We start from the raw sequence: 13,461 nt of genomic DNA, 5'->3' as shown, positions 1-13,461 counted from the left end.
CAGTGGTCTCTGAAAAGACACATTTTGGATACTTGCTGCAGTGGAATCTGCTGGCAGTTTATAATTTGTTTTCTAAACAGGGAAGGTAATTTAAATCTCCCTTTTGATGTAACAAAAATATAAAACAGCTTCTCCGAGTAGACCAAGGCCTCTAATTTAATTATCTGTAAGCCTCACCAATTAAAAGTATATTTTCATTAATTCATGACAATCTGAAGTGGATAAATAACCAAAATTCAAAGAAAAACCTTTTGAAAAGGAGACCTGGCAGATGAAAGAGCAAAGGTCCAAACAGTTTGTAGAACGATTTATCTCCACTGAGATCCTCACTATCTTTATGGCAACTAATTATATGTGAACACTGTTAAAGGTTTGGAAGCTGTGACACCCATTGGAGGAGACAGGGGTCCCCATTACTTCAGGCACAACAAGCTGGCTCCTTTGAAACACTGCTGTGTCCCAGGGGAGTTAGTCCTTAAGGGTACATTGTGAGCAGTGGCCAGAGAAGCAGCAGGAGCAGAGCAGCCATACAGGTAGTGTTGAGCTTGTGTCACCACTGGCAGTCAGTCCTTGACACCACAGATCTGGTCCCAAAGCAAAGCCTGGCACTGCAAAGACACCCAAAGGCAGCTGGAGCTCAGGCATGTGCTGGGTGTGGGGTCTGGTGTGTCCCAGCCCTGCATGTGCCACCTGAGCCCTGCACTGGAGCGTGGCTGTGTCGGGAAGGGCTGATGGCCAAGGCTAGCTGCTGCTGTAGCTACTGGAATTCAGCAGCTGTTCTTGCACACCTTTTGTCTCCCCCACATTCCTGTCTGTTCCCACTGTGTGTGCCACAGGAGCACTTGGCACCCCAGCAGAGACTGCAGTGTCCGTGTGGGAACAGAACCCTTAACCTGACTCTGCAGGGGAAATCAGTGTCTGAGCAAGTCCTGAACACAGGTCTCCTCTGGTGTCATCCCAAGCCCAGCCATCATGTTTCATACATTAAAAAAATTAAATTTCATCCTTGCAGCACATTAAATGTTTTCTGAATTTGGGAAGGTAAAGCAAAGAAGTGCATCAGGGAAAAAGTAGCATTTCCACATAATGGGGTAGGTGAGTAAATGAGGAGCAGAGAGGTTTGGAATAGCAAAAACTATTCTTCACTGCACTTATTTTCCTAGAAAATATTCTCCCTTTTCAAGTCTGTGGTTTAAGACTTTGATCTAGGGGCACAGTATGTCTAGGAAACAAAAAAAATCAAGTTTGCTTCTGGTATAAACATTTACAGCTGCATTGACTTTAAGTGGAATTTCACCTGGGAATATAAGCAGTGACCCCAGTGACACACAGAGGGAACACTGGTACCTGTTGCTTGGAGGTACTTGAGCAGTGCCCAGAACACCAGCAAAATATTTGCTGATTCATTTTTGTTGTGGAGTAAGTAAGTACTTTTCTGTAGTTCATCTAGAGTTGATCTAACAATTTTGACTTTGAAAAAGGGTTTAGTTTGAAAAGTTTTTTAGAGTGGATGGTGATTTTATTTGTCTGCAACACGGATCGATGCACTTTGAATTGTACATGTGCAAGTGGGAACTGGAGCGAAGAAACTACAGTGCAAGTGCCAGAATTCTGAAAAATTCTGGCTAAGGAGCTAGCCCTAATCATTATCTAAAACCATGTCTCTAAAATGTATGTCATATGATATTTAAATCTACTCTTACATAGGCATTTAATGTCATCTTTGTGGTATGTCAGATATTAAAACCTTTAAAACTTGAATAAATCCTTCACTTAGCTGCCCATAAGCAGCCTGGTTTTTGCTTTTGTTTTGTAGTTTGCTATTATACCAATGCTTGGTATGACACTTGTAGATCTGGACTAATTTCCCGTGCTGATTTCTGATGAATGTGCCCTGTAGGCTAATGGTATCTTTTCAGCCTCTCTTCCTCCTTTGTAAAATTCTCTTATTACCATTTACAGGACAGCATGTTCTCTTTGACACCTTCCAGAAGTGCCAACTGCCTGTTGAACAGCATGGCATCAGCTGTTACAGCCTGATCCATACCCTACAAAATAAGGAACAGTGATGCAATTCAAGGTTTTTAAGGAAAGGCAGTATCTTTCATTAGATCAGCTGTTACACTTGGGAAAAAACAGGCAGGCTTTCAGGCACACAAATCCTTCTTCAGGTCTGAAATAGCAGCAGTGTTGCTTACACCAGCATTCCTCATCAGTGAGGCAGCTATGGTCCCAGTAAGGTTTAAAAACTGTGTTTAAAAGTGTGTGCACTGCATGGTCCTGCTCACTGGGGAGGGCTTCAGAGCAGAACACAGGCAGACATCATTCACCTCCTCACCTCTTCCCAGTACACACCTACAAACCAGGGATGCATCCTACAAGGAGAGGTAGTGTAAGGTCACTTGTTCTTGAGAAAAGTCTTCACTACCTTATGACCATACCTTATGACACCTTCTCCACAGTCACCCTGCTGTTGGGAAGGACTGAGGCAAAGCTGTGGGCTTCACAGTGCAGGTCATGAGCTTCAGGACTCATGCTGGAGGTTCTGTCCCCGAATATTTCCAGCTGTCCAGCAGAGAGTTGTGGGACCAGCTGGCAAAATCAGTTTTATTCTCTTTCTTGTAATTCCTTTACAGGGAACAGTGTTTCCCAAAGTTTCTGAAGTCACTGTTGACTGACCAGCCACCTGAAAGCAAAACATGTGATTGAAAATGCTACACAGGCAGGATGGTTCTGCAGAAAAGCTGTGAACAGCTTCCCATAGTCTTTAGATTGCTTGTGGTCACAGATATTTCATATTTATCTTCCTTTTTCTTTTCTGGAAATCTTCAAAAGTATGTAATAAAGTTAAAGAACACAGGTGTGGGGGTCCAAAATTAAATGTTAACATTAACACTAACATTTACTGAATGTTAACATTACCTGTGACACTCATTTCTGTACTGCCATGCTAGGAACTGGGGTGTGAACTGTAGTCAATAGCTGTGGTATTAAGAAGCTGAGGCTGCTTTTTGCTCATGTGAATATTTTCATGGTACATGGACTGTGAGAACTCTGGATTTTGCACTCTTTCCTGAGTGTACTAATGGGTGTGTTAATTCTGTGGCTTCTCTATTCAGCCCTATTCAAAAATGAACGATTGCGTTTCAAGAAACTGTCGCCACAAGAAAATTTTAAATAAGTATTAATGCTTCTGTAGAAATTGAAAGGATGAACTGTTTATGACTTCAAGAGACATGAAAAACCAATAAACAAGTAATGCTGTAAACGGGAATATGATTATTGGAAAAGCTTAGTTCAGAGGGAGAAATACATCTTAAAAATGTTAGTTTAAGATCTGGTTTTGGACATTGTGTTCTGATGTAAAGGTGTGTTACATTGCTCTTGAAAGCCCTTAAAAGTTTAGAAATTTGTGGGAGCCTATCTTTGTATAAAATACAAGTGTTTCAAATGTGGTTCTGAATTATCATACCTGAGTGTGTCTTTCCCAGCCTGGCCAAACTTTGATCCCTTTTGTATGTTTCTCCACCCAACAATGTGCCCAGTGACACATGCCCATGGCGAGTAGCTGGCATCAACCACAGAACAGCACAGACAGCTGCTTCTTTATCCCAGAAGAGGTTTTAGTGGAGGAGTCATAAAGACAAGCAGATTCTCTGGTGAATTTCAGAATTTGTTTCATTCCTTTTAGTACCCAGCCAAGATGTTTGTGTTTGAAAGCATGGCTGTGAGTATTACTGTTGGACCAGTGTTTCTTTTTCTTTATGTGCACCAAAAGGAAAATGATTAGTTCGTCCATGAAAGAGCTTCATTCTTACTTGAAATAAAAGTCCTTTCATATTCCCAACTATTTTAAGATTTCTATGCTGCCAGAGTAGAAGAAGTAAAAACCAGGATCCATACTTGGTCTCCATAACAATAATTGTCTTGCCATGTGAACATCATACATCTAACCTGCAAAATAACTCCACATCTGGATTCTGCAGCCAGTAAAAGGCTCTGATGCTCTGGTCTTTGGACATCTTTGACAGAAAGGCTTGAAATGTGAAGGCAGACCCGTTACCAAGTCAGTGCTTGAGACGAACCCCACATTTAGGTTGGATCTCTTTATAAAGGCGTTTATAAAACTGGAAGAATAGTATGAAGGAAGGAGAAGCAAAAAAAAAAAAAGTGAACTGCTGAGGAAAAAAAGCGTCTACTCCGAAACGACTCATTTTTTCTATCTGTCACTCTTCTTTAATAGTGATGATGTTGCAGCTTTTTTTAAACAGAAACAGCAGCAGCAGTGTCCAGGACTCAGGTTAATGTGCCAGCTACACATGAATGGTGCACATTATAAATATACATTTAAGGTCTTTCCATGCATACCACAGCTAACTCACAGCCAGCTCCACCTCAGTGTTCTTCCAATACTGCATTTATGGAGTAGCCTGTAGTAAAGGAAGGCTGGAAATAGCAGTGCTAATGGTAGCAGCAGATGACTTTGCATGTTATTCCATGTCTGCTGCATCTGATTATAAATTCAGGTGGAAGATATCTAAAAGCCAGGGAAGTAAATCTCTCTTGTGTTCATTTTCTCACCCAGAACTCGACGTGTTTGTCTCATCTGGCTTTGCATTCTGGTAGCTTTGTCTCTTGTTGTTTCACTGTGAATTTGCTCTTTTCCAGGTGCCAGGAGACAACGAGAAGCATTGGAAGCCAGTGTTAGTGGTTTTGACAGAGAAGGATCTCTTAATATATGAGAGCATGCCACGGATAAAGGAAGCCTGGTTCAGCCCTGTGCACACCTACCCCCTGCTCGCCACCAGGTACCTTTGCTTTTCAATCATGACAGCTCTCAGGAGCAGTGGGAACAGCTGAGTCAGCCAGGAGCAGGTATAGCTGATACACAGCTGTAGTCACACTTGAAATGTTGTAGTTGGAGACGCAGGTTCTTCTTCAGTGGGCTGATGTGCTGAGCTTAACTCCTCTCTTCTCCTCCATTTCAAGTTCTGGCTGAAGCTGACAACCAGAAACTCACTGGGATTTTGGATGTGGCTACCTAGCTTGGATACAGAGGCAGGAGTGATGAAAAAGCTGAGAGCTCAGACTCCTGAGATTACTATCTCAATGTGCAAACCTGTGGGCTAGGCAGAAACACCCTGACTTCCAGCTGCTCCTCCGGGCTGAAAAAAATGAACTTGTTGCCCTGAGTTGAACATTCTGGTGTGGCAGTTCTGCACCTTTTGGAGGGTTCCAATGTGATGGAGACACTTTCAGCACAGCTTCTGTTCCTGCTCTAGCAAATTAATTCCTGGCTTTTTTTAGCTTAAAATGGTAAGCTTGGAAGACACATTCTTGAATCTAGGTTAGCAATAAGCATTTGCATTATTTTGAAGGTATCCACTAACACTAATTCAAAGAGAGCTTTTCCATGGTTGCCTTTATGCAGTGGAAACTGTCTGTGCTTCTTGATGTGAATCTTAATCATGTTTCTCTGCCAGTATGGTCAAAGGGCTTGAGAAAGAGCTGTTGTTCCTTGTTTCAGCCTTGCTACAGGCCTCTATTATACCATTTTCAATGAGTTCTCATTCAGAAGGGCTGGTTGCCCTGGCCAGAAGCAGTGGGGCTCTTACTGCACTCTCGTTAGTTAATTTTTGTTCTCTGTGTTTCCCCAAATGAACTGACGCTTTGCTGCTAAGTCATTATGTTAAGAAAATAAAAATTGAACCCACTGATTTACATTGATGGTGTGTTCCATCAGTGGGAAGGCACCTTCTGACTCCCCCTTTGTTACTCTAACGTGGGTGAGAGACACCAGCTTTGCAGCTTGCAGCCTGCTGCATGGTGTGGTGCTGGATGCAATTGACAATTCTAGGTGACAAGTCCCAGTGAAAGGTGGGTAAAGTATTGCAGCCTGTGTCCAGCTATGTTAGAGTTTAGAGTTTGAGAAGGAATAGCACCCCAGCAGAAGGTGATGCATTTCCTCCCTTTTTTCAGGGTTTCATTTTTGCATGAGCTCAAATCCTCCCTAAAGTGACTGGGTGTCTTGTAGTGCACCCTGCTCCTTCCTGGCCACACGCTGTCATGTGTAAAGACAACCCCTTGCTGAGTGTCACTAGCTCCTATCATCAGTGAGACCAATTTATTGCATCAAATAATGAAGTCCACATCTTGGGCCTTGTTACTTAATTATTTTTTCTCAAGAGGCCACATTGGATAGCAGACAGCCTTGCCTTGGGTGGGGATGGTCATCTCCTTGTCTGATGGGGTATTTTCCTGAAAAACATTGGGCTTCATGCTGGAGGGGAATGAGAAGTTGCACAGTACATGGCTCAGGCTGCTGAAGGATTTCAGACTGGGAAGAAAGAAAGCCAGGATGGTCTGTAACAAAGCCAGAGTGCAGTTCAGAAAGGACAGGTGCCAAGTTCAGTGCTGGGGAATAATCACCTCTGCTGTTTTGGGGTGGAATATGAGCAACAAAGTAGTTGCTCTGCCAGGAAGCACCCAAGCACTGTGATAAAGTTGCTTCAGTCTAAGGTTTTGTGATCTTGAGAGGGGAACATGAAGACAATAATCTCGGGTTATAGCCGAAGTGTTGCATATAGTAATATGTAGTAGTAATGTAGTAATCATATCTAACTACAGAGAAGGATGATGATGTAGTAGATGTAGTAATCATATCTAACTACAAAGAAGGAGTAAAGCCTCGGGTGATACTCCGTGTTCATGAGAGGCATTGCACTTCCAAAAAGATGCCAGTAAACTGTGGAAGGTCTAGAAGAAAGCAATGCCAATATATAACACAGAAACACTATCAGGAGGGGAATACTTAAGAAACCTTAGTAGTTTAACCTAGAGAATTCCATGGAAAACATGTCAATAGTTTTCAGATATGAAGATAAGACACAAGGAGGACAGGGTATCTTTTCCAGATCCCTCCTGAACACAACAGGACATAGTTGACTGCACCTGTGGCAGGGAATTGGTGAGGTACTGGTTTAGATTCCCTGGGAAAGGTGTGTGATCCTCATCACGGGGACATGAAGGACACACAGCACAGTTAGCCCTGCTCTGTGCTCTGGGAAGGGAGATGTGCTGGGTGACCTCCTGACAACCACTCCAGCCCTATTTCTGTGATTTCTTACTACTGTCACTGAATGTAACACCCAGATAAAAAGACAGCAGCTATACAGAATTTGGAGTTCAGGATGGAGTCACAGTGTGATAAATACACATATACATATTCCATAAATGGACAGGTTCCCTAAATCATTACACCTCCTCTTTTGGATGATTTTGATTAAAACTCTGCAGGGTTCTGCTTTTATGATCTGCCACACTGAGTACAGTTATAACAAAAAAGTAGAGCAGGTTTTCTCTTGGTATTGACTGCTGTGTTCATTCTTGGTCAGTGATTCCCCTCCTCGTGATGAGTTTTTTAATCCCCTCTGTGCATTGATCAGTGCAATTTAGAACTTTTCACCTGGAAAGTTTGCAGAGCACATGTTGTAATCTTAGTTGCTCCCATCTTTCAGATTTTTATGAGTCCTTGGGAAAACATTTTTGCTTAGCTAATGCATATTTGAAAAGCTGCTGAAACTGGAAAACTTCAGTGCCACATACTATACAGAGTCATGCTTAATCTACCCAAGACATAATGAGCAGAGAAAATTGGAAAATGGTAGAAGGATTACAATCTTCTCACAGTCCTTTAACAACAACATTTCTACATGCCCTTCTTGTTTGCTGATAAGTTTGCCTACAACCTATTGATGCCATTAAGACCTAAAAATATTTTCCAGTCAGTCTTTTCTAGCTTTGCATAGAATATAAATAATAGCTCAAATAAAAATTGAGATCAGATTTAAGTTGTTCCTTTAAATCTCTGCATGGGGAGGCACAGCAGCTGGCGCACAGCCCTGACTCCAAGGACCTTTTTGTCATAATCTCTGTTTCAGTGTTTCCTTATGCCTGAATAACAGTGCCTCCCTCTAGCATGGGAATGGTGCTTAAGTAATTACATCTTACATGTTTGCAATCAAATTCCATTATCTATCATAGCCAGATATGAAAGGAAAGGGGAAAAAAAAAAGCAGCCCATGTTGGGCTCTGATTAAAGATCAGGTAAGAAGCTTTTGTGTACAGCTGAGGTCTGTAACCAGAAAGTATTAAAGCAGTTTGATAGCTAATGGCATAGAAACAATGGGGAAGGAGTTTGGGCACTGATTAGTCATCTGGGCAGGTGGGCAGCGGGACAGGCAGAGAGCACTGGGTGCCCTGAGAGCCCCGAGAAGGGGTACGGGGAGCCAGGCAAGTTCTCTGCCTGCCTTCCCAAGGCAGTGAGGCGGGCTGTGGGTGCCTCCGTGCAGATGAATTGAGAGAATGTGCGCAGGTTTCCAAGGAGCGCAGCCATTCCAGGGCAGGTTTCGATTGCTAAGCCAGGGTGCACAGCAAAGGTCAGATGGCAGTGGTGTTCTCACCACAGTGTTGATGCACTTGTACGTGGTCTCTTCTGAGCTAAATCTCAAGTGGGCAGTGAAGGCTGCCTTTGAACCAGTGCTGGTTTCACTGTCCTTTCTGCAGAGACCATTAGATCTGGCTGCTGCAGTAAATTGTTGAAACTCTTCCCATAGCATGAGGATGAGATGCAGCTCCCAGAGCTTCTCACCCTGCACCAGCACTCCACGTTAGAACACATCCATCTTGCTATCACAAGTTTGCAAAGCATAAGGCCCCCGAAATAAGAGACAAGGGAGAAATGAGAGACGATCAGAAGTGTTTCCCTGGCTCCGGGAGCGCGCCCAGGGCTCCTTTGCAGCCGCCGCGCTCCGTGAGGGCCGGGCCGTGCCCGGCCTTCTCCTGCCCTCTCGCGGCGCCGCCTCGGCCGGGAGGAGCCTTCGGCCTCGGGGCTCGCTTCCCGGCCTCGGGTGCTCGCAGATTTACCCAGAAACCTCCACAGAGCCCAGGAACCATCGAGGGCTTGGGTGAATATTACCAGAGCCGGGCCTGGAGTGCTTCTTCGGCTCTGGGTGCAGCACACACCACACACACACACACACACACACACACACACAGAGCCTCCCCTGTGGTCACAGTGATGGGAGGCAGGAGAGAGGGGAAGCCTTCTCTGAGGTTTCTAAGGCTATTTTTTGCCTTTTGAGGTATCTCTATGGTCTTTCAGATAAGATACCTTCTATGTGAATGAAATGGCCCACATTAATGCTACTTTATTAGAGCATCCTTTGGCCTGTACCTGAATACAGCTGGTACATAAATACTATCAAATGCCCTCCTGCATGTTTGCCTAGTTCAAGTGCATGACTTTCCAAAGCATGATCTGGAGTTGCTTGATGGAAAAGCATTTTTAAATAGTGAGACTGGATTTTTAATAATGAGATAATAAGAAAAGGCAGGCAAGAATCAGTGTTCATGTTGGATGTGTTCACATACTTTAATTTGTAAAGTACATCTTCCATTCTATCCATATGCTGAAAAACCTACAATACAGTACTATGGATACAGCATGAAGGTGTGGGGGAGTGGGTGGTGGTGCTGTGTGTTCTGGAAGGAAATCAAACATTGGAACCATCTGTTTGTTATGTATTCAGTAACATAAGCAGTAGAAAATGACTTTTAGTACAGCTGATGAGCACTGCATAAAGGAGATGATCCAGGAAAAAGGTGGAATAGTTTTATTCCTAATGACAAACTTGATGTGATTTTCCAGGCTGCTTTTCCACAGCCCAGTAAGCCAAAGGCAGCATGAGAGCCATGCCCATGCCTGTGCCTGGGTGACCGCCCAGGGACAGACAGCAGCAGATGCCACTGGAGATTTCAGTTCCCTGATTCCTGCCTTCATTATCAAGATCTAGCTTCCCTCAGAGTTTGCACCCTCTCACACCAAATTAAAGGGCATTAAAGTTTTTGGGCTGTTTGTTTGCCACTCAGTCCCCAGCTGCAAAATCTGCTTATAGAACAGATAAGAGGCCCTGAGTATCAAAGGTGAGTGGGGCATTAACTCAGCTTTTCCAGAGGGGAAAAAGCCCTTCTTATCCTGCCCAGACACAGGGCAGGGCATCTCTGACCAGGATATTCTGTGTCCTGCTTCCCAGGAGTTCTCGGGAGCATAAAGTCAAGGGGTATGCTCAAAAAGAAAGTTTCTATTAACTTTAGCATGAACAAATCCTGCAAACCTTCTAGTGGTGTATGAAAGAGGGGTGCATCTGTTTGCCTCAATGTGCATCCCAAATGTCAGCATGGACTGTCAGAGAATTGGGGAAAATTTCAGCTGCCCTGTGGCTGCTGTTTCAATGATTGAAATGCTAAAGTTGTGCTTTTTCTTTCCTTTCTGCTTTTTTCTTTTCTACTAAAACATCCCTGTTTGGTGGCATACCCATACAACGTCAGCTAATAGGTAACTGTGCTTGCTGATGCCAAACAATAATTTGAGGGTAAATTAGTATTCAGTAGATTAGTTTAATCTCATGTTTTCTCCTTTAGCACAAGTGTTCTACTGCCATGCCACATGCTTTATAGACTACTATGAAGTATATTGTTTGCCTGTAGAAAGAAAAACACAAGGCACAAGGCAGAAATAGGCTTTTCGGACAAATTCCATTTTGTGATTGCCTCTGAGGGTTCGTCTCTGAATCTCAAAGAGTGATGAGCTCCTCTGGATCACTCTTTTCAGATGTATCAGTGTTGTGTCCCTGCGTGATTTCTGTGTTGACTGTCCATACTTTTAGAGGGAGAAAAACAGCATAAAAGGGCAGATTTAAGGAAGAATTAATTTTTATGAGGTATTGATTTTCTCACTCAAAAATATTCCCTGCTATTTTTGTTTGCCCAGATGGACAAACCTTTCCTGGCCACAGGAGATCAGCTGTTGATGCTGGGCAAAAAAATGTTAATTGTAGACAAATGTGAGAGAATTTCAGATTACAAGTAGCTGCAACATTTTGCATTTTACAGGTTCCTTATGGGAAAAGTAAGTACAAGACAGTACTTTGGCATCTACATATTTTACAGAGCTTCATACTTTATTCAACAGCATTTATCATTGAATTTGACAGCAGATGTTTAAGCTTTAGAACAAATGCTGCTTCACTATGGAAGTTGGATTCAGCTGCCTTATCTGAGCCAGCATTTGTATCTGTGGACCAGCTTCCATCACCACAGACCAGTCAGGAATTTCTCTCAGTTCCTAATCCAAAGGGATGTGTTGTACAATTCATTAAGCAATTTTGGGATATCCATGTCATTACCTGTGTGTCCAGCTGCTTCTGTGCTCACTGCCTTGGACCTTCACTCTTCTGAGAGAGAATGTAGAGGAGATGTGAGTTCTCGTGCTCCCAACCATGTGTATTAGGAATGTGCAGAGCTGTGCTCAGGTGGGGATTTTGTTGTTAGAATTTCCTGATGTGTTTTCAAATCCAACTGCAGGTTGGTTCATTCTGGCCCAGGAAAAGGCTCACCGAAGTCAGGGGTGGATTTGTCTTTTGCGACCCGTACTGGTACAAGACAAGGGATTGAAACTCATCTGTTCAGGACTGAGACCAGTCGAGACCTCTCATTGTGGACGAGGAGTGTAGTGCAGGGCTGCCACAATTCTGCAGAGCTCATCACAGAAATCACCACATGTGAGTAACACCTGCAGCATTTCCACACCTCCACACCCTTCCCGTGACACTCGTGGCGGTTCAGGTTCCTTCTGCTAGAGGTGATTTGCTTAAAAAATGTGCATGTTTAGGATTCTGCTTGTTTAAAATACTGTCAGGTTCTGAGCCAGTCCCAGCTGCTGTGGTATCTGTGTCCAGTGACACACTCACTGTCATGCTGACTTTTGGATTTGTTTTCAGCACGTTGTTTCAGAAACAAGTCTGTAGTGAGCCATGTAGGCCTGCATGTCACAGAGGAATAATTGTCAGAGATTTGTCCAGAAAGCCACAGAAAAGAGCATTTTTCTGAGATTCAGGAAACTCCTGTGAGCCTAGCAGGAGTTTCTCCTGCAGAGGGAGGAGGCAGAAGAGGACTGGCACATTCACAAGAATGAATTGGTCCTTTATTGACCCAGCCCTACACAATAGAGGAGAGTAAAAAACCACAAACCAGTCTAATAAACACATTTTGATAGGTAGTAATTTCCTTCCCTGAACCATCAGGGTGTCACTTCTCAGCACTTCTGTACATGCAAAATCAATTGGAATAGAAGTACTTGGCTGCAGATGCTCTGGAGTGATGCCCTGTTTGGCCAGGTAGCTGCAAGCCTGGCTTGGCTCTGGGGTTTGAGGCTAGGCCTTTCTCCTGAGAGCCCTCAGGCTTTGCAGTCCTTCCCCTGCTCATCCTACAATTAGCAGGGCTGTTAATGTTGCATTTTATCTCCACTCATTTGCTGAAAATGTGAGAGCAGGAGCCAAAGCACAAATCCAGCCGTGCCAAAGGGCAGTTCTTTTTTCTCAAAGCTCAGGTAGAGCCACGTGGCTGCTTGTCAGCTGCTGGGCCCCAGCCCCAGCAGGGAGCTCAGGATGCTCTGTGAGGGTCTCTGATGTGCAAACCAGCCAGAGAGCTCAGGGGGAAGCAGCTCCAGAGCGGGTCCATCTCCTCAGCACCGTGACATAGATGCCATTCTTTCCAAAAGAAGAAGGGCATTAACCCCTTCGTTTATCACAGTGCTTTTATCCCACTGCCAAGGATCCTTCTTGGTAGAATTGCTCCAAGAAGGTGATGGAATAGTGAATTTGGGATGTGAACTCCAAAACTCTTCATTCTTTAATTTGGATCATGGCCTCTGTTTCAGAGCTGAGGGGAAGATGCAGACTTTCTGCTGCAGTAGCTATTATATACAATTACCTGGGCCCTTTTTCAATTACCATGACACTAATGAGGACTCAGGAGTGTCTTCATCTTTGTCAAAATACTTTAGGGAAACCCTTTACAGGTCCTAATTTTCTCATGCATTGTGTGCTGTGTTTATTGATTCTGGCTGTGTCTGTCAGATGCAAGAAGAGCAGTTGTGACTTTGTCAAGGTTTGGAAGGAGGAAACACCAGTCTGAGCCTTCTTAAATTTAAGTACACTGGTTTTTGTCAGTATGTAGATGTATGATGGAACATGAAGAGCTGCTTTTAAGAATGTGAGAGACTGAATTTTGTTTTTTTTTATCCAGCTTGCACATACAAAAGCCAGGAGTGCCGCTTGACCATCCATTATGAACATGGATTCTCTCTTACAACTGAACCACAAGATGGTGCCTTCTCCAAGACAATTGCACAATATCCCTACGAAAAACTGAAAATGTCCTCAGATGATGGGATCAGGATGCTTTATTTAGACTTCGGAGAAAAAGATGGAGAAATTGTAAGTCCTGTGTTTAGCAAAGGGATGCATGTTACCATCCCTTTAGTCCTACAGGCTGTGGGGGTGGAGAAGCTCTAATGGAGGTTGGACTAGATGGGCACTGTAGGCCCCTTCTGACTGAAAT

The 13,461-nt window shown here is 43.7% G+C and overlaps 1 protein-coding gene across 1 annotated transcript in view; it reads left to right on the top strand.

Annotated features, from left to right (window-relative positions):
- Nucleotides 1-13,461, top strand: part of SNTB1 (syntrophin beta 1) — a 112,285-nt gene that overhangs the window by 93,536 nt on the left and 5,288 nt on the right. Inside the window, exons 4-6 of the mRNA XM_039715419.1 lie at nt 4,669-4,808; nt 11,425-11,621; nt 13,147-13,337. Of these exons, the coding sequence (XP_039571353.1) occupies nt 4,669-4,808; nt 11,425-11,621; nt 13,147-13,337 (528 nt within the window). The remainder of the gene's footprint in view (nt 1-4,668; nt 4,809-11,424; nt 11,622-13,146; nt 13,338-13,461) is intronic.

Source organism: Passer montanus, unplaced genomic scaffold (genome assembly GCF_014805655.1).
Source record: "Passer montanus isolate IOZ18808 unplaced genomic scaffold, ASM1480565v1 scaffold33, whole genome shotgun sequence".
NCBI classification, from domain to species: domain Eukaryota; kingdom Metazoa; phylum Chordata; class Aves; order Passeriformes; family Passeridae; genus Passer; species Passer montanus.
The sequence above is the reverse complement of the archived record's forward strand: the minus strand, read 5'-3'. Positions and strand labels throughout refer to the sequence as shown.